This window comes from Odocoileus virginianus, chromosome 11 (assembly GCF_023699985.2).
Source record: "Odocoileus virginianus isolate 20LAN1187 ecotype Illinois chromosome 11, Ovbor_1.2, whole genome shotgun sequence".
Taxonomy (NCBI): Eukaryota; Metazoa; Chordata; class Mammalia; order Artiodactyla; family Cervidae; genus Odocoileus; species Odocoileus virginianus.
In genome coordinates this window covers 51,259,566-51,287,007 of record NC_069684.1, presented here as the reverse complement: position 1 = coordinate 51,287,007, position 27,442 = coordinate 51,259,566, and the positions used below count along the sequence as shown (strand labels likewise).

General features: G+C 39.2%; 1 protein-coding gene and 1 long non-coding RNA gene across 8 annotated transcripts in view; one reads left to right on the top strand and one right to left on the bottom strand.

Annotated features, from left to right (window-relative positions):
• NVL (nuclear VCP like) overlaps positions 1 to 24,581 on the bottom strand; it is a 113,331-nt gene extending 88,750 nt beyond the window's left edge. For 2 of the 7 annotated variants that reach the window (XR_011490395.1, XM_020879474.2), the window contains exons 1-11: positions 24,472 to 24,581; positions 20,061 to 20,134; positions 17,551 to 17,603; positions 17,369 to 17,468; positions 13,904 to 13,958; positions 13,072 to 13,344; positions 10,055 to 10,187; positions 9,758 to 9,834; positions 9,093 to 9,227; positions 7,390 to 7,491; positions 4,945 to 5,062 (exon numbers count right to left, since the gene is read on the bottom strand). Coding sequence is in view for 2 of the 7 variants with exons in the window: in XM_020879474.2 (XP_020735133.2) it covers positions 4,945 to 5,062; positions 7,390 to 7,491; positions 9,093 to 9,227; positions 9,758 to 9,834; positions 10,055 to 10,187; positions 13,072 to 13,344; positions 13,904 to 13,958; positions 17,369 to 17,468; positions 17,551 to 17,603; positions 20,061 to 20,134; positions 24,472 to 24,528 (1,177 nt within the window). In the remaining 5 variants the exon portion in view is untranslated. Of the gene's footprint in view, positions 1 to 4,944; positions 5,063 to 7,389; positions 7,492 to 9,092; positions 9,228 to 9,757; positions 9,835 to 10,054; positions 10,188 to 13,071; positions 13,345 to 13,903; positions 13,959 to 16,537; positions 16,542 to 17,368; positions 17,469 to 17,550; positions 17,604 to 20,060; positions 20,135 to 24,471 lie in introns of those variants that run through there. The other 5 variants (XR_011490396.1, XM_020879476.2, XR_011490397.1 and 2 more) reach the window with 4 other exon arrangements.
• On the top strand, positions 118 to 6,309 carry LOC110128618 (uncharacterized). The gene is made up of 4 exons (XR_002311234.2): positions 118 to 295; positions 1,190 to 1,294; positions 5,927 to 5,993; positions 6,099 to 6,309. It is a non-coding gene; the product is annotated as an uncharacterized lncRNA (long non-coding RNA).
• Positions 24,582 to 27,442: the final 2,861 nt, after the last annotated feature.

Here is a 27,442-nt window from a genome sequence, read left to right as displayed (position 1 = left end):
TATGAATATAAAACTAACATTTATTAAATGTCTAATACATGAAAGATATGAGGAAAATACAAACCTTGTCCTCAAGCAGCTCAATCTATTTGAAGTACAGTGAGTATAAACAGAGCACTGCAGTAATACAATGGAAGATATTATGAACTCAGACTGAGGAATCAGGGAGAACTTAGGGAGCAGGCAACATTCCAGAAAGGCTTAAAGGGTGAATAGGCTATTTTTAAGCAGATATAGGCGAATGAAATTCTACACGGAAGAAAGAGAATGACTGAAAGCACAGAGGTACAAACAGGTATGTCAAGTTTAGACAGGGTGAGTGGCCCACCATCAGGAAGTCTGGGCAAGACACAGTAGTATGTGTCTCAAACACACTCACGGCACTGAGATGGGGGAATACAATACAGTCTCCAGTTGCTCTGGCTTAATCTAGATACAGATTTTTATTAATGAATGGAACACAGGGCCTAAAGCGTGTCTTTCACAAGTATTATTTCTCACAACTGAACCAGAGTGGACTAACAGAGAGACTGAGGTTTACATACCAACCCTGCGCCCCCACAACATGCAGGTAATGGCTAACGAGGTCCTCTAACAGTCAAGTCACGGGAAGTTCACAGGACATTCTTTTGCCAACAGAAGCCACGAAAGCTTTTTCTGTTAAGATTGGTGCTTTGAAAAGATAACGCTAATAATTTTGAATGGAGTAAAGAGGAATAAATGCAAGAGTTTGCTGTAATTTGAATACAATAATCAAGTAAAAGATGAGTGAAAGCAGGCACATAGGAAATAAAAAAAGAAAATCCCAATTTAAGGTCCAAGTTGTAGATGAAATCAAAAGCACTACACAAATGAGTCAATGTGAAGGGGGAGGAGAAGGAAGAGACAAAGACAACTCAGTTTAGAAGCTGTTAGCTTAAATGTGGAATACAGAAGGGGGGTCAGACAGTACAAAGGGCCACAGGGGAAGCCAGTGGACCCAGTGAGCATGAGGGACGTAGGACAGTCACCTGCAAATATCTAGCAGGCAGCGGTGAACATGGGTTGGAAGTTTATCAGAAATGAAGGTTAGAGATGTAATTTGAAAATTTTCCAAAGATGAGCTGATCAGGAGATAGCTGGAAGTAGGTAGAGGGCAAGAAGAAAAGAAGATCAAGTGTAAAACCTTATGGAATATCTTTCTTTAAAGGATGGGGAAAAGGAGGCAAGCAAGAGAAAGTGGTAGAGAGCTATCAGAGAACAAGAGGACAGAGAGTGTTATCAAGTCAAGTGTGCTGACAACTACAAGGACAAGGTAATCACAGTATCAAATGCTCCCACTGCTAACACTCACTGGGTGCTTGTCCTGGGCCAAGCACTAGACTAGGTACAGTCCCTTCCACCAGTTAACAACTGTAAGAGGTGGGTTCAGAGGGGGAGGGCTAAAAGCACACCCAAAGATGCGGCCAATGGTAATCGTCAACGACCTTTCTGGGATTAGTTTCAGTGAATGGCAGAGGCAGAGAGACAACTACACGGGTGGGATTACAGAACAGAACCAAATTAGAAACATTTAGAAAAAAAAAAGTTGGCAGTTATTACTCTTTGGATAAAGAAAATACGCATAAGGTATATCTTTAAGTGAGACAGGAAAGCTCTTTAATACTTTCTGAAAACTGAAGAAAAGGAGTCAGCTAAAAAAAGAGAGTCATGCTACAAAAGGAGATCTGTGGACAAGCAGAACTATTATATTTTATAGGTGACAAGGTGACAGCCCGTAATTGAGGTAGCACCATGAGTTACAAACTTGCAGTCACAGAGAGATGTTCTTACACTGAACCTTCTCTGCACTAATGCTGGTACAGAGCCAAAGCTGCTCCCCCACTGACTCAGGGGTGCTTCCATTCTCAGAGCTGCAAACAATGACCAAGGGTGGCAGACAGCTTCCTTCTAGATCATGTTGCTCAGACAATACAGTCTTGGTGATGAGTTCTGAACACAGCAAGGGTTAGTAACAAAACTCAAAAAGAACAATCATGGAAATCTGTTAAATCTTCAGAAACGAAAAAAATCCTTCCCCAGGAAATCAATACTTAGCCACATAAAGGTTGCTTCAAAAGCTTCTAGAAAGATAAAAATCAGACCTCAGCTAGGATTGGCCACCCACTATAAGACAAACGTCATTCCTTTTCTCCCTCTTCTAGAGGATTTGATCATTTTAAACTAAAGTTATATTAGCCAAAAGAATGAATTTCTGATTATTTAAAAAAATGAAGCTTCAGTTCTTTTTACACAGAGTTAATTAAAAAACTGGTTAACATGTTTCTTGGGTAACAGCTCTCACAAATAAAGCATTCGTGGGTACGTCATTAATTGTATATGTGTAAATAAATATCTGGATTCTAGTCGATACTTTGCCAATGACTCAGTCTGCATCTGGCCCTCAGCTCTCTGTGTATCAGTTTTCTCATAAACAAATGATATTTTTAACATCCTTCACAGGTCTTAGTAATTAAAATTATGTCTGAGTTTCGTTATTAAAATTAGGTGAAATTAGAATTTTTTTTAAAGTGGTCTCAATTATGTTACTTAAGAGTTTCAACTTACTACAATTTCAGTTTTATAAACTATGAATAAGGTTTTTACAAAATTCTCAAACTGTAGGAAGAAAAATGACTACATGTCACAGGTTATTTGGGGAGACAAAAACAAACAAGCCCCCCAAACTGAGATCCTCTGCAGAATTTATGATTGACATCTCTATCCAAAACTTTATCTCCCGTCTTGTCCCCCTCAGCACTGAGCAGTATCAAAGGAAAGGCAGGACTGAGACCAAGCAAGATTCTGCAGGGCTCTCCCAGGTACAAGCCCCTCCAGGTCCTCTGCTTCTTGCCTGGTCCTCCAGAGTTCTAAAAAGTGAACTCAAGCAGCTAACAATTAGCACAAGGGAGTCACAGGAAGGGATATATAGATAACAATCTGCAGGGATCTCTGAGTTGTTTGGTAGAAACTAAGACCCTCTACCCAATGGAGCACAGTGACTACACACTGACCACAAGCACAGAGACCCCAGACCGGCTGATGATTAAGATTCCCGAAACATCACCATGCTACCAACCAGTCAGAAAAATGTCCCAAGAGCTGATCTCATGCACCCTGAAACCCTCACCTCTAATGCTGCCTTTAAAAACCCTAGCCGAACAGCATCAGGGATTGGGGTCTTTCAAGCATTTGCTACCTATTCTTCTTGCCTGGCGCCCTCCAATAAACACTGTACTTTCTTTCATCACAACCCAGTGTCATTAAATTGGCTTTGCTGGGCGTCATACAACTGGATCCAAGTTCAGTTCAGTAATAGGTTGACTATGTAAATTGAATTGTCTACTGTTTTCCCTATTCTGGTTTAAAAAAGAAAACCTTAAAACACACACAGAGACACACCAAAAACTTCAATGAGCTTTCAGTAATGTTCTAGTAATAAGTAGTCTGCTTAATCACTATAGTCATTTTTTTCACATTTTAATATCTCTGAAATCAGAATGCTTATACTATCAATGTGATAAGCATTATGTCATATTCTGATTGGTGTTATGTCTTTTTCCTTCTCAGATGTACATAAAATGATGGTGTATCTTATGATAACAAATTAGCTTCAATAAAATATGGTAATTCATTGGGGTCTGACAGAAAACAAAATTCTGTAAAGCAGTTATCCTTTAATTAAAAAATAAATTTTAAAAAATGGTCAATAAATGAAAAAAAAAAAAGGTCAGAACATAGGCCTTAAGACATTGCAAGAAAATTTTACATAAGAATAAAACAGCAGAATAAACAACCTACAACCTACCATCACAAGAAATGCAAATTACATACTATTTCAAATTTTCTTATGTACACAAAACATATGCTATTTTCCAGCAGGTAAGATTTAGTTTCACAAGTTCTACTTGTGCTCATTTCTTTCCTCCAAATTTATGTCCAACAACCATTAAACAAAACTGGAAAACAAGTTACAGATAGGAAGGAACTGCAGTATATTTAACAAAGGATTTGTTTCTATAATATATTAAAATACAGTATTCACTAAAATTTTTAAAAATTCAATCAATGGGAAAAAGATGAAAAAAGGGATTTTGGAAAGAAAAGCCAAAAAATATGAAAAGATGATCTACATCAATACTCATCAGGGAAATGCAAGTAACAACAAACATACCACTTTTCATCCCTCAGATTGTCATAAACTAAAACAATTCAGTGTTGTGAAAAATCTGGAGGAAGGGTGACTCTCGTATAGTACTGGTTGGAAGGCAATTTGCCATTTCTTATAACAATTTTAAATGTATAATCTTTAACCATTACCTCATCTTAGAAAAATTTGTGTACCAAAAAGACCCATTTAAGGATATCCCTTACAGTTCACTGTAAAGAAAAATCAAACAACTTGAATATCCATCAAAATGGAAATACCTAAGTACAATATAATGAATTTATCCTAAAGGATACCAAGCAGCAATTAAAAACAGGTAGATATAAATGGATTAAAATGGTAACATTTGGGCAGAAGGTGGGAGGGAGGGGACACATGTACACCTATGATTAATTCATCATGATGTATGACAGAAATCAAACCAATATTGTAAACCAATCAATTAAAAATAAATATTTCAAAAAATGGAAACATCTCCAAGATACTATTAGGATACAAAGAGTATAGAATAGTGTGTATGGTGCAGAGTATTGGAAAAAGCAACACAAGATTTTAGTGTATTTATATACGTGTGAAAATGCATTAAAAATAAAACCGTAAGATATACTCCAAAAATTAATGATATAATTTTTTATGAAAAGAAAAAGATTTGTTTTGTACTCTAAGTTTTATGCTACTTAAATATTTCATATCGTCACATCTTACAGTATTAAAAATAAAAACATTATCTCAAAGTGAATTCACTGTTTCAAACTCACCGTCCATGCAGGTTAGGAGCTGGGCTACAATTCTTCGCTCCATATCTTTTGAAGCAATTTCTCTTTTGGGGGTAATAGCATCAATTTCATCAATAAAGAGGATACATGGTGCATTTGACTAGAAATAAGAATATCACACAAAAAAAATCATAAATGTAAATGTATAGATAGCATATTAAAAAGCAGAGACGTTACTTTGCCAACAAAGGTCCATCTAGTCAAGGCTATGGTTTTTCCAGTGGCCATGTATGGATGTGAGAGTTGGACTGTGATGAAAGCTGAGTGCCGAAGAATTGATGCATTTAACTGTGGTGTTGGAGAAGACTCTTTAGAGTCCCTTGGACTGCAAAGAGATCTAACCAGTCCATCCTGAAGATCAGTCCTGGGTGTTCATTGGAAGGACTGATGCTGAAGCTGAAACTCCAATACTTTGGCCACCTCATGCGAAGAGTTGACTCTTTGGAAAAGACCCTGATGCTGGGAGGGATTGGGGGCAGGAGGAGAAGGGGACAAAAGAGGATGAGATGGTTGGATAGCATCCCCGACTCAATGGACATGAGTTTGAGTAAACTCCAGGAGTTGGTGATGGACAGGGAGGCCTGGCGTGCTGCAGTTCATGGGGTCACAAAGAGTAGGACACGACTGAGCGACTGAACCGAACTGACTGACTGATTCCCTATACTGGTGTGGTTAAGTATATATGTTTTTTTCAATCTTAAATTTCAGAGACCATTCACCAAAAGAACTACCCTAAAGAAAGCAGTTTACATGTATCTTATTGTACTGACTTTCACCAGGAAATGGGGAGACTGGAAAAGAGGGGTGCTAGACCACATGTTTATTAAGTACTGGCTGTTACACATCATACCAGCATAGCACTGGTTCAGAGAGAGCTAGATAAACACAAAACTAATGGCTAATTTTGCCCTTTGTCTCTTTTATCCTCATTCATCATTTGTCTTCACCATAAACACATATGTAGTTACCTGTCTTTCTGCTGTATGCCAATTAACAAAGAAATCAAGCTCATTTTGGATTTTGGAAAACAGGTAATACCTTAAAGAATGTAGCTTTGCTCTGCATAGTACCCTTTCCACCCTCCACTGCATCTTCCATATGTGTCCACAGCTTTTATAACGCCAGTCTATGTTTAGCTCACAGGAAACATCCTGACCAGACCCACCTGTGAATGACCACAGGAAGGAAGAAATGGAACACATTCCCTCTGGAGTCTGACTGGAACCAGGACTTTACCCCCTCTCCTTTTTGAAATAAAAGAAACCTATATTCTAACCCAGGGAGGATGGTTTAGGGTACACTAGTCTATCTTCTCGGTCTGCTGCCTTTCCAAATAAAGTCACTATTCCTTGCCCCAACTACTTGTTAACAATTTATTGACCTGCCACAGCAAGCAATACAGAGCTTGGACTAGGTAACAAATTTTGCTACTTTCTTACTATTTAAAAAAACATTTTCAAGTACTGGTAAAATATACTCTGTCTTCTCGGCTTTGCATTTCAGATGCACTGGCCATGTTCACCAGTCCCAATGTATTTGGGATACATATGATGACAACGTAAAATTAAACTTATCAGTATTTTTTACTTCTTAACCACAGTGATAACTAGTGATTACTCAAATGAGCATGGTGTCATAGCCAGTATTTACACGGCTTTTGCTGTGTGTTAGACACTACATTAAAAATTTACATGAACCCTTTAATACAATCAACAACCCCATGAGATTTGATCAGTATTATTTGCTAGGAAGGAAACTCAGGGTTAGAGTGGTTAAATCTCTTGCCCAAGATTACACAATTAGTATGTGGTGGCCTAAGGATTTGAACCTCTGTTTCTAACTTGAAAGTACATTTAACCATAACACTTTACTGAAGATAAAACTTCAACAGAATACAAATGTCATCTTCCTCAGAAGTTCTTAAGCAGCCAAATTTTAATGAGTTATAATCAGAATAAAACCCAATCTGTAATTTTTCTGATAATAGAATCATCTTTTCACAGCTTCAGTTTTGCAAATAGAGAAGAGTTTATGCTGGAAATTCTATGGTTGCTTTTATAAATAAGCCTTAAATGTTAAAAATGTTCACACTGCTTACAGGTTGTCTGGGCAAACCTAAGTTGAGGAAAGTGAAAGTAAAAAAAAAAAAATCACAAAGATAATCTATTCTCAGCATATTGCTATTGGGTATGACAGTCAAAACTTCTCACCAATTATGGTATTTTCAGATTAAACAGATTATTTTACCCAACAATCTATCAATTAATCTACTTTAAACATTTAGTCATCATGAGGAACAAATTACCATGTTTAGAAAAGAATGGCCAGTGAATATGTTAACAAATACCAACCTTAAAGAGAACAAGAACTTCCATATAGCCTTATATGATCTGACAACCTGACATTAAGAGTCATTAGCTGACTCACCACAGCTTGTTCAAATAGTTCTCTTAGCTTCTGTTCGGATTCTCCAGACACTCCGGATACAATCTCCGTAGCAGCTACTTTCAGAATTGGAAGATCAAGTTCCTAGGTACAAATATATCATAAAATGACTAAATTGTCAAAGTTTCACTTACCTACTTTTTCTTTACTTAGTCCCTCTCTCAAAATTACATTTTTTAAATGACCAATTTTCTGAGGAACGTCATATCTTTTTGTACTGTTCCAATGAAAAACATTACTTAAAAATCTGAAATTTTATCCAAACACATTGACTGAATACCTTCTACTTATTTTTACTTTACAGATATCATAAAACTGTTATTATCTCTTCTGAATAAAGGGTCTTGAATCTTAAGAAATCTATTTGCCCTTACTTAGAGCTGAGCCAACACAAAATCATGTTATTTATCTGCTGGGTATGAAACAGCAGGGATTGTGACACAGCCACTTCCCACACACCCACTGGCGCGTCTCCCATGGAAGAAACCCAGAGAAACAGCCAGTGACAAGTCAGAGGCAGACTCTTAAAGGAAGAGAAACTACCACTGTCCCACCAATAAAACTGGCAACCCTACTATTCTTCTGACTATCTTGAAATGTCACTTCTTCAACGATATTCTCTTTAACCCTCATTCTTAACATGGGTAAAATCAACAAACCAGCAACACACCACATAGCATTCTGCGCTTCTTCCGCCTCCCACTCAGTGTAAGCATAACCACGAAGCAACATGTATTTGTGTGAAAGACAGTTTAATGTATCTCACATATTATCGAAAAATCCCTTAGATAAAAACTGAGTTTCTTGTATGTATCACTATATCTCAATGTATGGCATGCACTAGTCACAAAAAAGATTTAACAAATGAATAAATGAGGCGAATCAATCAATTTCTCCTATAAAAACAACTTTCTTTCAAAGCACACTATCTATTAATGACTGACATAGTGTGCTGCTCTTCAAACTAAACTTACTTGGACATTTTGCATTTTACAGTTTCCCAGAAACCTGATGGGGCTAAAATTAAAATTGCTTACTTTTTATTTTGCCAACTGAGTATCTATTGCTAATCACCATTTTATTTTTCTAGTTCTACCACTTTATTGCTACCAACCCATCTCCCTCCACCCTCGTGCACACATGCTCAGTCATGTAATCCCATGGACTTCAGCCCGCCAGGCTCCTCTGTCCATGGACTTTTCCAGGCAAGAATACTGGAATGGGTTGCCATTTCCTTCTCCAGGTATTATCACCATTTTAGAAAGGACATTTTTACACAAGAAAGGATAAAAACATGACTCTGGATGGAAATTCTGAATAAATCTGGTTCTATGTAAAATATGATCCTCCAGTTTTATTTTATTGCTCTTGAAAAACCACTCTTAAAGGGAAAGAACAGTGACTAAAAACAAGAACTAAAACAATGGTAAGAACTAGAACTAAAACAAGAACTACGGTTAAAAAAATGGGCTCTTTATATTATTTGGCTTCCCACCCAATTCATGCCATGTAATTGGATACATTAAAAAAAAAAATAGCATCTCACAAACAGAAGCATGAAAAGAAGGAAGAAGGGATCAGTCCTCCTGAGAATACGCCAAGTCTACTTCAAGTTGACCAATGAGAAAAAATAAAAACAAATAACAACCAAAGAACAAAAGCAAACAAACATCAGTAAACCTCACCCCAGCAATCGCATGAGCAAGTAATGTCTTCCCACAGCCTGGTGGTCCATGAAGAAGAACTCCACGTGGGGGTATGACGCCCAGGTGGTGGTACACCTCTGGGTGACGCATGTGTATAAGCATCTTGCAGACCTCCTGTAGGAATAAACAGGAATGATGTTCTTCACAGCCCCAAAGAGGATGAATCAATGTGGAATGAAAGGACCTGTTCTTTGGAGCAGCAACATGCAGTAGACAGGCTTTAGACTTACAGCTGAGTTTGAATCCCGTTTTGGTAACTGTCACGAGGCATTAGCAATAACCCCTCTCTAAGCTTCCATTTCCAAAGGGTAATAATACCTACTTTGCAGAAAGAATGGATAGTAACTAGCATAGTAACTGAAACAGAGTAAACACAAAAAAACACCAACCATTACAACTGTTAAAGTGCTACTCCTGATAAAGCAAGTATCTTATGCACACTGTAACTGAAACGGTGAGAAAACTGAAGATACGTTTCTTGCATCCCTCGTGACCCTGAAGGGGACAAGTCAGGCTTGCCCTTCTCACCTTCCTGGCTTCCTTTTCTATACTCAGTTCCTATCAGATACAAAGAGGAAGGCTTCATTTGAATACCTGATTGGCAATACACCCATCTGAGGTAGAAATTCTGAATCTGAACTAACTTTTAATGTTGTATCATTGCCGCCAACGTCTTCGAACTTCACACTGGAGATCTGTAATTCTAGCCCCTTGGCTTTAGCTGGTAAACAAAAAAGGAGGAGGTGAAAAGATTAGTGATTCAGTAGTGACTCAGAACTATACTGAATAATCTTTACATAAACAAAGGTCCATTAGATACTGAAATATTTTCTAGTAAATGTCTCTACACATAGGGGGTTTCCCAGGCCAAGGAGCCTGGAATCACGATGTCTCGCTCAGAGTGAATACAGCCATCGCCACCCACAAGACTTCCATCTCACCTTTCTTCTGCAGGATAGCTTCTATTTCCCCATCTACTTCCTGGAGATCTTCTCTCTTCTTTTTGCCTCCTTTGCTGTTTAGCTTGCCTTTCCTTTTTTTGTTACTCTCCAGAAGAGAAGAATCTTTTGAATTCTGGAAAAAAAAATTAAATGTGTCATGCCTGAAATTAGGCCATTTAAAAAAAGGCGGGGGGGGGGGGGGGGGGGGATTACTAAAAAAATAAATAAATAAAAATACATTCCAGCCCTGGTACTTTCACCCGTTAGCTATTCCCAACATTTTAGCTTAAGGGTGACCTCTGCTGGGGATGTCCCTTTCCACAACATTAATGCTCAGTTTACTTCCTAACACCTGAAAAACCTCCTTTCCAGATTCTTCTAGTTAGAATTAACCTCTTCTTCACACTCTCATAACACTGAATTTGCAACTGTGGTAGAGCCTATACAATCTGCTTATAAATGAGTGGCTCACCTGTCTATGTTATTTCTTCCTCACTGAGTTGTGTGCTTCTGGAGTTAAGATAATAGCACTCATCTTTTATTTCTCACTGGGCCTTTTACGTAGTTGGTATTCATCTGATGTTTGATCAATCACTAAATTAAATATGACTAGAAAGCTACTCTGACAGCCACATAATTCAACATGAAAGTCAAGCTTTGTTCTTGACCGTGCCAACAATAATAATCTTTAAAGACAAAGTAAATAGATTTGGAAAATCTATTTACTATTAATAATTCAAAAGCAGAGGGGAGAGGCTTGCCAAATCAAACAGCTTGGTGCCTGAAAACCACTTAGAATGGCATCACCCGAGAGAAACATAATACCACCCACATGTGGGAGTTTAAATATTCTAGCTGTCATTGTTTAGTTGCTAAGACTCTTTTGTGACCCCATGGGCTGTAGCCCACCAGGCTCCTCTGTCCATGGGATTTGCTGGGCAAGAATACTGGAGTGGGTTGTCATTTCCTACTCCAGGGGACCTTCCCGACCAAGGGATTGAACCCGAGTCTCCTGCATTGGAAGACATATTCTTAACCACTGCACCAACAGGGAAGCCCAAATATTCTAGTAGCCACATTTAAAAACAGGAAAAAAAAAGAAGTGAAAGTATTTTGTAAGAAAATAATAATCTATTTTATTTAACCAAATATATTCAAAACAGTATCAACATATAGTCAGTTTAAGAATTATTAATAAAACATTTTACATTGTTTTTACAATAAGTAGTCAAAGTCCAGTGGATACTTTTATCTCCTGCACATCTTAATTCAGACAAAAAATTTTCACGGGAAATACTTGATGTGTTTATATTTTATAAAATCTACAGCTGAAAAAGTATATTCACATACCCAAGTTATTTAAAATATATGTAGACGTTTTCTAACTACTAAACTGATAGTTTTTACATTTAAATTAAAAATTCAGTTCCTCATTAGCACTAGCCACACTTCAGTGGCTCAACAGGCACAGGTAGCTAACATTTCCCACACCAGAGAGCGAGATCAGGAGCACAAGTAGCCACTCTACTTGGGAGACAGATTACCTTAAACCTCCTCTCTGCCAGGCATTAAAAGAATCAGGTAAGAATGATATCCGATGTGCACATTTTGCAATAGTCCATCAAGCTTTACTTTTCTTTATATATGGTATATTCCAATTTAAAAAGATAAAAAAAGGGACTTCCCTGGTTATCCAATGGCTGAGACTCCTTGCTCCCAATACAGGAGGCTTGGGTTTGATCCCTGATCAGGAAACTAGATCCCACATGCTACAACTGAGTTTGCATGCTGTAACTAAGACCCAGAGCAGCTAAATAAATTTTTTCTAAGTTAATAAAAAAATTTTAAGTGTCTATTTATTTTATCCATTTTCATAGTATATCTATTTATGTTGGATCCCTCAAAGCATCATCCGAAACTAAAAATAAACCACACAGATATTTTAGCAGCTACCCTCCCTTCTGTCTACAATCATCAATTTTCTGTGATGCACACCAGAGGTAGTTACTTAACTTTCACTAATAAAAACAACTCAGTAAGTTTATCAGGCACTAATTCACAAACTAACAACTTCACATATTTTGGCCAGGGACACATTATTAAACAAAGTCCCTCCTCTCTTGGAGTTGCCATTCTTATACAACGACCCAAAAACAATTACACAAAGAGTCATTTTAAATACTTAAAATATAGTGATTTTTTTTTTTTAAGTACTTGAAAAAGTAGGGTTAGGAAACAGAATATCCAACAATGTGCTATTTTACATGTCCGGGAAGACCTCTCTGGGAAGATCACAAGTGAAACAAGATGTGAAGAAATGATGGAGGGACTTCCCTGGTGGTCCAGTGGTGATGACTCCGAACTCCCAACAGAGGGGCACAGTTTGATTGATCCCTGGTGGGGGAACTAAGATCTCACATGCTGCACAGCGCAGCCAAGAATAAGAATCGATTTAAAAATTAAAAGAAGAAATGATAGAGTAAGCCACAGGAATTTCGGGAAAGATGCTCCAAACAAAGTACAAGTGTGACTGTCCCAAATGAGAGAAGGGTCGGCATATTCTAGAAACAGCAAGAAGCCCAGTTGTAGCTGAGGCCAAACTGGGAGGTGGGAGAGGAGGGGAACAGGAGGTAGGATTAAAGAGACAGCAGGGAGCCAAGTCAGACGGGGCTGCCAACTGCAAGATCTCTGACTGAAGACTGAATGAAGCCACTGGAGGGTTTTTAATAAAAGAATGACAATCATCAGACTTAACTTGTAAAAAAGATATCTCTGTGTGTATAATAAACTAGGGGATCAAACACAGAAGCAGCTGAAGGTTATTTCAAAAGTTAAAGGAAGAAAGAGTAGAAGCCTGGACAAGGATGAAAATGATGACCATAGTGGGAAGTGAGCAAATTCTATCTCAAGTTTCTAAGCCTTTTACAAAACACAAGAATCTACTTGGTATTACATTCAGTGAAAAGGGTGTAATGTATTCCAACTACATGAGGCTAAAATCCCACCATAAAAAATACCTCTATCTCAGAGACCAGCTTCTTATCATTACACTTCTCATCTGATAGATTCGAGAAAAAACTGTCCTTCTTTCCACCCGGGGTTTTGTCAATAAACCATCCTCCTTCAGAACCTCCGTCAGGAGTCTTTGAAGGAACGGAGCCTGTTCTGGAAGTTATCCGTGGTGATGAAGTAATGGTTTCTTTTTGTTCCATCTCAGGAGTACTTGAAACAGGATCGGGATTTCCTTTCCGATATAAGGAGAGCAGGGAACTGTTCATATGATTTGCTGACTGGCAGAAACATGATTTTAGCATAAGTCACTCAATAGGCACTCATGAAAGTTTGATTACCTGTATTAAGAAGTTTTCTATATTTTCTTCTCACTATCTTTTCCCAAAACAATTACAGTCAGAAAATGCAGGTGCTCACAATACTTCACAAACATTTACTATTCAAAAAGATGTACCCCCTCCATTCCAAGTTAATGTACAAATTTATAATTGGCAAGTAAAACCAAGTAAGAAAGGTTGTTTCTAAAACACAGAAGTATAAAAATGAGCTGGTAGGCAATTACTATCCTATCAATTCAACTAGATCAAATATAACCATATCATCATGACTTTTCTGGCCATTCTCTTCCCTTCTTTCCCCTGTGTAACAGGCTATACACACAAATACTAGAAGGATGGCCAACCCACGAGTTCAATGCGCCACACAGAAATATTCAATTATTTACTGATGAAGAGCTTCAAAGTCTCTTACTCTATTCCGTACTGATCTTTTCTGAGGAGGATTCAAAATGATTTTCTAAAAATCAAAGGTCATTGGTTCATTAAATATCTGGCTTACCTGTGGGTCTGGGTAATCTTCCATACTTGAATCATCAGAATAGCTTTCAGCATACCTCAGTAAAAAGAAGAAAAAAATGTAAATGATTTTCTCCCACATCCTAAAAAAAATACTACCCAAAACAAGAAAATATAGTGAGGCACAATACTATGGTGGTAAAGAATCCAGGCTTTGGAATCAGAGAAATGTGGATTCAAAATACAGCTTTAAAAAAAAAAAATCCATCTTCACGAGATACTAGCTTTGTAACCTGAGCTTCCTTATCTATAAAATGGAGATTATAAATGATGTCTACCTCACTGGCTTATTGGATTTCCAGATGGCACAGTGGTAAAGAATCTGCCTGCCAATGCAGAAGATACAAGAGACACAGGCTGGATCCCTGGATTGGGAAGATCCCCTGGAGGAGGGCATGGCAACCCACTTCAGTATTCTTGCCTGGGAAACCCCATGGACAGAGGAGCCTAGCAGGTTACAGTCCATAGGGTTGCAAACAGTCAGACACGACTGAGCACGTACACACTGGCTTATCAGATGATTAAATAAAAGCTTTAAAAAAATTGCTTTGCCCTACACTTCATGCTCCACAAAATTAATTATAAAGAGTTAAATGAAATACCACAGATAGAAGAAAAAAGTATAGGTAATTATTCTATATACTCTTGTGATAGAGGTCTAAGTATATTAGCATAAATCATAAAAGAACAGATTGAAAGATATGACTAAGTAAAGATGTAATTTTTCTAATTAAAAGATGTAATGTTTCTAATTAAAATAAAATGTAAATGGCAAACTGTGACGAGCATTTGTAATACATTTAAAAAGAGATACTATTTTACACAAAGAGCTCTGACAATAAGGAAAACTCAAATAGATCTCAAATGAAAAACAAAATACATAAATAAGCAATTCACAAAGAAAATACAAAATTAGTTATCGAAATATTACAAGTGAAAATAACACAATCAACTTTTTGCCTATAAAACTGGCAAGGATTAAATAATAGTATATAAAACTAGAACTGCAAGCATGTTGAGAAATGCACTCTTTATACAAAACTGTTGGGAATACAAACCAAGGCAACTTTTTTCAATGGCAACTCCATATGTACCAGAAATCTCAAAAATATAAATTTTTTTTATCCTAGAAATACCACTTTAGGACTTCAAACATTAAAAAAGAAATCTGTACAAAGATATATACACTAAAGGATTATTTATTACATATACAATAGTGCAAAAATGGAAACAACTATATGTCCACAAATGTGGAACTAATTATAAGAACTACGGTAAAGCGAAATGAAAAAGGAGCAGCTATAAAGAACGAAAAGGAGTTATCACCCATAGATCCTACAGTTAATAAAAGGAAAACAAAAGAGTATCTGGAAAACTTTTATGTCAATAAATGCTACAAATTTTCAATGCCAAAATAGGTGAAATGAACAAATTTTTTTAAAACTACAATTTACCAACGCTGATTTAAGAAAAAAAAGGGGGGGGATGAGACCTATGTCTACCAAAATTAAATGTTATCAAACTCCTATCCACAAAAAAAGACTCCAGGCCCAGATGAATTCTGGATGAATTCAAGAAACATTCCAGAACAAAATAACAGTAACATTATACAAACTTTTTCATAAACTAGAGACCAAAAAAAACCACACACTCTCCAACTAATATTATAAGGCCAGTATAATAAAAGTCTGAAGAGGTTAGATAAGTATTCTGCTGGAACTCATACCAAAACCTGACAAACAGCAAAAAAAGAAAGAAAAAATTTGGATCAATGTGAATACAGATGTAAACATCTACAGAAAAAGATTAGTAAACAGAATTTCAAAATATATAAAAAAGATAATGTATTAGGACTAAGTAGGGTTTGTGGCAGGAATGCAAGAATGGTTTACCACTCAAAAATCAGTAAAATTCACCAGATTCAGAGAATAAAGGGAGAAGGCCAATAATAAAACCCTTAAATATCCACATAAAAAGCATTTGACGAATGTTATATCTATTCACGATGAAAACTTCCAGCAAACTAGGAATGTTAGGAAACTTTCTCAACCTGATAAAGAACACCTTTAAAAAAACCCACAGCTAACATACATTTTGTTGCTTAGTCACAAAGTCGTGTCCAACTCTTTGTGACTCCATGGACAGAAGCCCACCAGGCTCCTCTGTCCTTGGGATTCCCCAGGCAAGAATACTGGAGTGGGTTGCCATTTCCTTTACAGGCTATCTGAAGTTAAAGCCTGATCATACCAAATGTCGGTAATGTGTAGAACTCTCACATGGTAACAGAGGAACTCTCACATACTGCTGATGCAAAGGTAAAATGATACAAACATTCTGGAAAAGAGTCTGGCAGTCTCTTATAAAGTTAAATATGCAGTTACCATATGACTCAGCTATTCCGGATCCAGTATTAAGAAATGAAAACACTCCCCACAAAAATGCCAGTACATAAGTGATCATAATAGCTTTATTTGTAAAAATCAAAAAATGAAAACAACCCAACTGTTGGTTAATATGTAAGCAGATTTTTTAAAAATAGTGGTATATACATACATACATACAGAGCAATAAAAAGCAAAGGACATTTTGATACACACAACACTGATAAATCTCAAACTCATTATCCTGAATGAAAGAATCTACATTTTTAAAGTATTAATGCATACTCTGCAATTCCACTTATACAAATTCTAGAAAATATAAACATATAGTGACAGAAAGCAAATCAAAGGCTACCTCAGAATAGGAATGGAAGGAAAAATAAACTGCGAATGTGTGCAAGAAAATTTGTGAAGTTGATGGATACACTTAGTATCTTGCTTAGGATAATGGTTTAATGAGTATATACGTATGTCAAAACTCAACACACTGTACACTTTAAAAATGTACCACTAATTGTACGTCAATTATACTGCAATACAGTCATAGAAGAGTCAACAATATTACTTTTTTTTTTAATATTACTTCTTAAACAAAAAACTAATTGACACCTTTTTATATACCTGGCATTGTATTAGGACAGAGAAAAACAAAGCTAACTAGAAAGTTCTGTAAGTAACACAAATAATCTCATACGCCACATGACAGAAATGCTGTACCAAGTATCGTAAAGGAAAAGCTGAGAAAGGAGTCCAAAAAGGCTTGAAAGGCAAGAAAATAACCTTTTGAAGGCTGACTCTTGAAGGTTGAGTGAAAGTTCAGGAAGGGGAAATGAACACTCCAGCTACAGAAAACCACCAACACAAAGGCACAAAAAAAGAATTGAACCTCTCTGAAGAACAGGGAGTACTCAGCATGTCTGAAATAAGTCTGGAGAGGTTTGGTAAGTATTCTGCAGGAACTTATTGGCAATGAAGAGCCAAGTTATCCCACTTGGAAGTTTTACAGGTAGGAATGTAACATGATTGGGTTAATGTTTTAGAAAAACCCTCCACTCCATAATCCTTACTCATTATCCTCTTCACCGTGTCTTGCTCTTTTGGCCAGATGTTCATCTTCTAAGTCTGCTAGATCTTTATGTTCTTTCTCACTACTAATTATGCTAAAAACTGAAACAAAAAGAAAAATGCCATGAGCTAAAACAATTCTATGACTTCATTAATAATTTAGTTCTAACACTAAAAGACTCACCTTTTTCCACCTGAATCCTAAAGGCATTTCTTTTCCTTCGACCATAGTCTATACTGAAAAACATAACAAGAAGTTTAGTACCATGGTCTCCACCAGTATTTTCCCATTAAGCTCAATCTAAATGGAGAACATAACATTACATGTATATATGATTATGTCACTATACTTACATTAACCATAAACTTATTTTCAAACAAATTCTATGTTTATATTTTTACTACTCTAATTTTCCCTGACTAGAAATAGGGTTATAGCCGCAGCAAAGTTGCCAGCTTGTAATGAAGAAGACAGAGGAGGGATGAAATGAAGGAAGGCTACTGGACTTCTTGGATTCCGTAAGACAAGCCAAAAGAACCACGCAGCTGTGAACATGTGTTACCCTTCACAAAAAAGGCAAGGTGGCTCCAAGGGAAGCTCCGAAGTTGGCAGGGCTGCCACTGACACCACGCGCCCAGGGGGCTCAGGCCCAGGCAGAGGCACCGTCTCTCGTTCGGCTCCAAATAGCAGGGCAGTCATTCTAGTGAGTCCAGAGGACAGAGCGCTGAGTCAAAAACAATTACTCTTAAAGTCGAGTGACTTTGCCTTGCCCGGTTTCGGACTTGCTTGAGACCATGACCCCTTCCCAATTTCTCCTTTTGGAAAGAGAATGTTTATCCTATGCCTATCCCATCATATTTAGGAAACAGGTTAAGTTGTTGTCTGACTTCACAAGTTCACAGCTGGATAGGAATTCTACCTCAGGAGGAACTATATCTCCAGTCACACCCATGCATACATATTAGTTACTCAGTCACGTCCGACTCTTTGCGACTCCATGGACTGTAACCCACCAGGTTCCTCTGTCCATGGAATTCTCCAGGCAAGAATGCCGGAGTGAGTCACCATCTCCTTCTCCAAGTCACATTTGTACTTGAGTTAAATGATATTCAGAGGAGATTTTGGATTCAGAGTTGATGCTGAAATTGGTTAAGAACTTCTGGGGCTGTGGGGACTATACTTGCAAACAATGAAGGCATGAATTTTGGGGGGCAAAAGGGCAGTGTTAGGAGCTGAACTGTGTCCCTTTAAAATTCATAATGTTTAAGTCCTAATCCTCAGTATCTCAGGACGTACCTGTTTTTGGAGATATGGCTTTTAAAGATGCAACTGAAGGGAGGGAGGTAGGAGGGGGGTTCAGGATGGGAGGGACACAGGCATACCTGTGGTGGATTCATGCTGATGTATGGCAAAAAACCATCACAATATTGTAAACTAATTATCCTCAAATTAAAATAATTTAAATAAATAGACACATTAAAAAAAAAAGATGTAACTAAAGGGACTTCTCTGGAGGTCCAGTGGTTAAGACTCTGCACTGCCAATGCAGGGGGCATAGGTTCGATCCCTGGTCAGGGGATAAGATCCCACATGGCACGCAGTATGGCCAAAAGATAAAAGAGGTAACTAAGGTAAAATGAAGTCATATGGGTGGGCCCTAATCCAATATGACCAGTGTCTTCTTAAGAATAAGAGATTAGGATACAGAAGGAAGACCAAGTAGAGACACAGGGAGAAGACAGCCATCTGCAGGTCAGGAAGAGACCTCAAAAATAAACCAATCCTGACAACTCCTAGATTGTGAACCTGTAGCCTCCACAACATTAAGGAATACAATTTCTGTTGTTTAAGCCACCTAGTCTATGATGCTTTTTGATGGCAGCCTTAGCAAACTAATATACAGACAAAGGGAGAGAAGAAAACAGAGACACAAATATACAAAGCAGGGATAGTTAATGAGTTAAGATATCAGAAGACCTGGAATTGAGGCACAAAAGAAGGATTTAATCTTTAGTGCAAAGACTACACGAGTGACACATGTTTAGATAGTCAGGAAGCTGAAGGAGATCACGCCTGATGGTTTTCATTTTTTAGTGAAGAAAAGAAGTAATACTACTGACCATCGTGAGTAAGATGCTGAAATCTAAGAAGTAGCCATTTTCATTAATAACAAGGGCAGCTCCTTGCATATAACTAGTGCTTGATAAATGCTTGTATAAATGAACTGAGTTCTAAACCTGTGGATTGCTGAACTAAAGCCAGCAGCTATAAGTATCAATTGGAAATTTAGGCAGGATGGAAATTTTAAAAATGGTTGGAAAGGGGCTTCCATGGTAGCTCAGGGGTAAAGAATCCCCTGCCAATGCAGGTGACATGGGTTTGATTCCTGGCCCAGGAAGATCCCACATGCTGCAGGACAACTAAGCCCATGCGCCTCAACTACTGACCCTGTGCTCTAGAGCCCAGGAGCAACAACTACTGAGCCCAAATGCTCTAGAGCATATGCTCTGCAACAAGAGAAGCCCCCGCAATGAGAATCCCAAGTACCATAACTAGAGAGCAGTTCCTGACGGCCACTAAAGGAAAGCCTCACAGCAGGAAGACCCAGCACAGTCATATAAATAAATACACAAATAAATCTTAAAAAATAAAATGGTAGGAAAGAAAAGCAAAAATCTGGAGACTACATTTACCTGTACATTCTTTGTAAATCAGATGCTAAGACTCCAGTGTCCACATATTTGCCGCATCTGTTACTGGTGAGGTACTAAAACAGAAAACATGATAAACATAACACCATAATTCAAACTCAGTGATTGTAATCAACAACTAAGCAAGCTATTCGAACATATTATACTTTAATGTAAACTCTTCATTAATAAAGTATGCTAGAAACATAAATAAAAATCACCAGGTAATCGCCAAGTCAGAATCAAAGAATTTAACATTATTAATCACTATGGCAATGCAATAACAATAACCAGAATGGCTATAAGGCAGTAGGTGAGAGCTTATTATATCCTAGATTCCTAAACAGACCACAACAAAGCAATGAACTCATAAGAGCACTAAGGGATATTTTAAACTCGAAGAAACGCAAAAATATTTGATCTGTCCATCTGCAGGAACTACACGTAACCCTCAAACAATATGGGTTTGAACTGCACCAGTCCACTTACAGCAGATTTTTTCAATAAATACATTTTACAGTACTACGTGATCCAGGGCTGGTTGAATATGTCAATATAGAACCACAAATATAAAAAGCCAACCATAGCTATACACAGATTTTCAAATGAATTGGGTTGGGGGGAGAAGGGGATGTTGGCATCCCAACCCTCATATTGCTCAAGGGTCAACTGTACTAGCCTGAGACAATTCATGGTTTCAATATTAAAGCACCTTCTGATGATGTCATATCTTTGCAAAACTGGGTTTCCAGCATTTGCTATAATAAAAATCAAAGTGGAACAGGAAATGAATAGCAGTGTCAATCTGATCACAAAGTGTAAGTTGTGCCGTGCCCCAAAGGCACACAAATTTCACCAGTAAATAACTGTGGTTATTTAAGAATGAAAATATTGGGTCAGCCAAAGTAAAAAACCTGAATGGACTTTTTGGCCAACACAATACAAACGTACTGGGGCCTGGGCTTCCATGGTGGCTCAGCTGGTAAAGAATCCACCTGCAATGCGGAAGACCTGGGTTCGATCCCTGGGTTGAGAAGATCCCCTGGAGAAGGAAAGGGCTACCCACTCCAGTATTCTGGCCTGGACAATTCCAAGGACTGTATAGTCCACAGGGTCATAAAGAGTCGGAAACGACTGAGCAACTTTCACTGACTGACTTTGGGACCTAGAAACAAGATGAAAAAAACTACTAAGAAACTAAGGGCCTGGTAAACCTGCTCTAGCGGCCTTTTACACATTCTCTCTTTTAGTGCTCACAATGCTATGAGGCAGATGTTACTCTCCCCCTATTTATTTTTCAAAAAGCATTTATTTATTGGCTGCGCTGGGTCTTCGTTGCTGCATGGGCTTCCCATTGCAGTAGCTTCTCTTGCTGAAGAACAGGGGCCCCAGGATGCGCAAGCTTCACTCAGTATTTGCGGCTCCAGGCTCCAGAGCACAGACTCAGTAGTTGTGATACACCGGCTTAGTTACTCCGGGGCATGTAGGGTCTTCCTGGATCAGGGATGGAACCATGTCTTCTGTATTGGCAGGCAGATTCTTGACCACTGAGGAACAAGGAAAGTCCTCTCCACTGATCTGAAGCTTTAAAAGCTTATTTACTTGCTTACCAGCCCATAAGTTACAGGGCCAGATTTTAAACCTAGAATGTTTGTTGATCAACTCCCAAGTTTCAATATTTGCTAATTATCTAGTCTAGGTTCCCCACTTCATACAGCAATTTCTTTTCTTTTTTTTTTTTAGCAATTTCTTCTCAAGGAACCCTAACACATGAGAACTGCTGCTGCATAAATGCCCCCAATGGCAAGAGACTAGGTGTCCAAAGCTGCAGTTTCAGTTAATTGTCCCCTTTTCTGGACTCCTATAGCATGCTGTCATTTACCACAGTCAATCCTGAATTGCACATATACATCTCAAACCCACTGCAAATCAAAAAGCAACAGGACTAAAACCACTTTAATAAGCTAAGTTTTAGAGTAATCTGCTATATAGCAATAGATTAATGTGCTAGCTAAAAGAAGGCAGGTGTATTACTTGAAAGATGTCCAAAACATATCGCTAAATGAAACAAACAAGCAGAAGAAATGCGGATGAGCCTGTGAATGTGATTTAAAAAATATATACATCTGTAAGTGCATATATGCATACAAAATTTTAAAACAGGTACAAGAGAAATTCTCCATGATTACTCATTCAGAAGTGAAGTGGAGATGAAGAGAATTCTTTCTTCTCATTTTATACCCTCCAGATCCATTTATTTTAAACCGTAAGCACCTATTACACTTATTTTTTCAGTTACTATTTATTTGACTGTGCTAGGTCTTAGTTGTGGCACACAGCATCGCTGGTCTTCGTTGGAGCATGTGGGATCCAGTTCCCCGACCAGGGCTCAAACCCAGGTCGCCTGCAAGGGAGCATGGAGTCTCGCCCACCAGACCAGCAGGTAAGTCCCCCTACTACTTTTTATAATGAACCAAAGTAAAACCAAGAGGGGAAAACTGCTAATGTCAAACGCTGCAGAGCGGACAAGAATGGCAAAGACTGAGAAGAGGCCACTGGATTTAGTCATTAGGAGTCATTGCTCAGAGATCTGAATAAACTGAAGCAGCAAACTGCGAACATTCAGAGAAAGAGCAATTAAGTGAGTAAACTGCAAAAACAAAAGTCCTGTGCCCAGGAAGTCTGAGAAGGTCCATGTGGATAGGACCGTGCAATCAAGGGAGATTACAAAAGGGGGAAAAAAGCAATGGACAAAAAGGTAGATGGGGCCAAAATACATAGGGCTATTTAGTATGGATTTTACTCTGGATGTCTGAAAGTCCACAGAAGGGTTCTGAATGGGACCCTGGCACACTCCCATTTTCCCTTTAAAATGAACTCCCTGGCTGCTCTGTGTAGAACAGACTGAGCAAAACCAGAAACAGTGAGATCAGTTAGGAGGTATTTCAACAGTCTAAAGGGAGTGTGGTTTGGACTAGGATGTTAGAAAGTAAGTGACTGTCTCTCAGTCCTGTCCAACTCTTTGCGATCCCATGGACTGTAGTCCACGGAATTCTTCAGGCCAGAATACTGAAGTGGGTAGCCTTTCCCTTCTCCAGGGGATCTTCCCAACCCAGGGATTGAACCCAGGTCTCCTGCATTGCAGGCAGATTCTTTACCAGATGAGCAACAAGGGAAGCCTGAGAATACTGGAGTGGGTAGCCTATCCCTTCTCCAGCAGATCACCCCAACCCTGGAATCGAACCGGGCCTCCTGCATTGCAGTCAGATTCTTTACCAACTGAGTTATCAGGGAAGCCCCAGTGATTAGGTTTGAAGTATATTTTGAAGGTAAAGCCAAACAGGTCACTGATTAATTGGTTACAGAAAGCAAGAGTCAGAATGATTTTTAAGGTTTTAACCTTAAAAACCTTTAACCTTTAACCAATTCATGGATGGTGCAATGTCATTTACTGAAATAAACAACGCAAAGAAAGGAACAGTTTGGAGAAGATCAATCCTCTAAGCTGAAATCCTATAAGATACTCATGAGGAGATGTTGAGTAGGCAGCTGGATATATCAATCTGGAGTTCAAGATAAAATCAGCGCTGGATTATAATATAAATTTTGAAGTCATGAATGGATGTATAATATTTAAAGGTACTAGACTGGATGAGATCACCTAGAAGTGTGCATAGATAGAAGATAAAGAGAAGATAAGAGCACGGGTGCTCAAGGCACTTCCAACATATAAAGTGACAGGAAGAAACAGATTCAAAAAACAGACACAGGAGCTGGAAGGGTAAAAGAAAAACAAGGTGAGAATATAGCTCTTAAAGTCTCTCTCCCTCCTTCTAACTGAGTGCTTAGTAATCTAAATGTCCAAGGCATTTACAACACAATGCATTCCACTGACGATTATGAATAAGAAAAAAAAAAAAAAAAAAACCGGCAGGTAAAGTGCCCGTTATAAAGTAAGATTCAGAGTACTTGTCTTACTGGTGTCCGAACCTGACTCCAAGTTTCCTAAGAAAGGAACTTAACGTATTCTTTATGACAACGAAAGCAATTCGTCCCTACAAGGTTTCGAGAAATATTTCCTTCCCAACTTCACAAGACAGGAAGTTTTAAACTCAAACGCCATCTCCACTCTCTTCACGGATCTGCACAGACGTCAGGCAGATCCGAGCAGACCCTCATGGTCTCGGGCTGCGCCTTGCAATTCGGCCGCACAGTGAGGAGGAAGGGGCTTGAACCACCCGCCAAGAAGTGGAGTCGTCAACAGCCACACGCTCGAATCCAGACTGGCGCTGGCGGCAAGTCAGTCCGAACTGAAAGCCTCCTCCCTTCTCCCAGCTGCGCCGAGAAAGGGCCTCTGGGGCTCCTGAGCAGCGAACGCGGACCACTCTGAGGGCTGGCCGTGCGGGATACACACCTGGATGACGCGCTGCTTCAGTTTATTATCCACGAACCTCGCGGGCCTGGGCTTCATCGTAGCTGCCTCGGCTGTTGCTGCACGGGCTTCACGTGAACCGGGGGCCTCCCCTAGGCTGCCCACGGCGATTGCCGGGCCAGCTGCCCACGGAAATGCGCCCCAACTGCCCTAGCCCACGCCGTTCCCTTCAAGACTTTTGTAGCGCGAGTAAAGGGGAAAGAATCACAGAGAACAAGAAGGAGATTTGAGAGCAGAGGGGAGTTTTTCAGAGTCTTATTTTACAGGCTTGTCCAAGAGGCCCTGGAGGACAAGGACCCATTTGAACACGCTCAACTTTATTGTTCCTGACTCTGCGGACACGCGCAGGGGCGGGAGCTGGGAGGTTCCTGCGGGGGCGTGGCCATCCACATCTGTAATAGGCTTCTGGCCTTTCTAGGCGCACCGTTTGCTAACGTAGTTCATCTTGACCTGGAATCTTAACAAAACCGAAACTAGATACTTGTGATGATTAGATCAAGGTAAAAACACACCGCCAGCCCCCTGCTTGTTTTCCCACCCAGTGACCCACGTTACTGAGTCCCGACAAAGGGGCTTGCTGTCCAAAAAAAAAAAAAAAAAAAATTAGCTTAACCAGAAAACTAAACCATCTGTTACATTTGGGAATCGCTTGGTCTTATGATATTTTCGGCAGACAATTCCTTGGGCACACCCACTGGCAGACTCTGTCTTGGGCTAGAAACCCTGGAATTTTCTTAACTGTATGTATTTGCCCCCAAAGAAGTTTATCTTGCATCTAAGAAGATACAAATAAAGAATCAATTTTCAAAAAAAATTTACTGTCTTTAGTTTCTGCCTCTTTGCTTGTTTCAGTTGTGTTTTCAGTATTCTTATTTGAGGTCTTACTTGGCTTAGGAGACTTTCAAATACAGCCTATATATCAGCAAATTTGGAAAACTCAGCAGTGGCCACAGGACTGGAAAAGATCAGTTTTCATCCCAATCCCAAAGAAAGGAAATGCCAAAGAATGCTCAAACTACCACACAATTGCACTTATCTCACACACTAGTAAAGTAATGGTCAAAATTCTCCAAGCCAGGCTTAAGCAAAACGTGAACTGTGAACTTCCAGATGTTCAAGCTGGTTTTAGAAAAGGCAGAGGAACCAGATATTAAATTGCCAACGTCTGCTGGATCATTGAAAAAGCAAGACAGTTCCAGAAAAACACCTATTTCTGCTTTATTGACTATGCCAAAGCCTTTGACTGTGTGGATCACAATAAACTGGAAAATTCTTCAAGAGATGGGAATACCAGACCACCTGACCTGCCTCTTGAGAAACCTATATGCAGGTCAGGAAGCAACAGATAGAACTGGACATGGAACAACAGACTGGTTCCAAATAGGAAAAGGAGTACGTCAAGGCTGTATATTGTCACCCTGATTATTTAACTTATATGCAGAGTACATCATGAGAAACGCTGGGCTGGATGAAGCACAAACTGGAATCAAGATTGCCAGGAGAAATATCAAGAACCTCAGATATGCAGATGACACCACCCTTATGGCAGAAAGTGAAGAAGAACTAAAGAGCCTCTTGATGAAAGTGAAAGAGGAGAGTGAAAAAGTTGGCTTAAAGATCAACATTCAGAAAATGAAGATCATGGCATCTGGTCCCATCACTTCATGGGAAATAGATGGGGAAACAATGGAAACTGTGGCTGACTCTTTTCTTGGGCTCCAAAATCACTGCAGATGGTGATTGCAGCCATGAAATTAAAAGACGCTTGCTCCTTGGAAGGAAACTTATGACCAACCTAGACAGCATATTAAAAAGCAGAGGCATTACTTTGCCAACAAAGGTCCGTCTAGTCAATGCTATGGTTTTTCCAGTAGTCATGTATGGATGTGAGAGTTGGACTATAAAGAAAGCTGAGCACCGAAGAATTGATGCTTTTGAACTGTAGTGGTGGAGAAGACTCTTGAGAGTCCCTTGGACTGCAAGGAGATTCAACCAGTCCATCCTAAAGGAGATCAGTCCTGGGTGTTCATTGTAAGAACTGATGTTGAAGCTGAAACTCTTAATACTTTGGCCACCTGATGTGAAGAACTGACATTTGAAAAGACCCTGATGCTGGGAAAGGTTGAGGGCAGGAGGAGAAAGGGACGACAGAGGATGAAATGGTTGGATGGCATCACCGACTCAATGGACATGAGTTTGGGTAGGCTCTGGGAGTTGATGATGGACAGGGAGGTCTGGCGTGCTGCAGTTATGGGGTCGCAAAGAGTTGGACACGACTGAGGGACTGAACTGAACTGAACTGAAGTAGTGCATTGAGGTGTGGAGAGGAGATGGAATTAAGAAAAGGTGGTGAAATGTTGACAGTGTGGCTAAAGAATGTTGCCTGCCATTTTAGTAAACAAAGAATGTTGTGGCCATGATGCCATCAGCCACTATCCTGCCCCTAATGGTGCACCCTGAGAGGACTACTGGAGCAGGTTGCAATTTTCTACTCAAGGAGATCCTCCTCTTGACCCAGGGATTGAACCCGTGTCTTTTGTGTCTCATGCATTGACAGGCGGGTTCTTACCACTAGGGCCACGTGGGAAGCCCACGAAGTATTAGTCACTCAGTCGAGTCAGACTCTTTGAGACCCCATGAACTGGGGAAGTGGCAACCCACTCCAGTATTCTTGCCTGGGAAATCCCATGGACAGAGGGGCCTGTTGGGCTACAGTCTATGGGGTCACAAAGAGTCGGACTCAACTGAGGGACTGAGCACCGGATGTACTGCATAGAATAAAATGGGCCCAGCAGCATTACAACCTATGCCAAGCAGCATAGCTTATTAGACTACAATTTGTTTGAGAGTACTCTCCTATAGTCAGCTTCATGGGTGTGTGACCTGTGTGGTTGCAAAGAGCTTTGTGCTCAGAAAGGGCTCAACACTGGGATAATGCTCCACAATTGCTGTC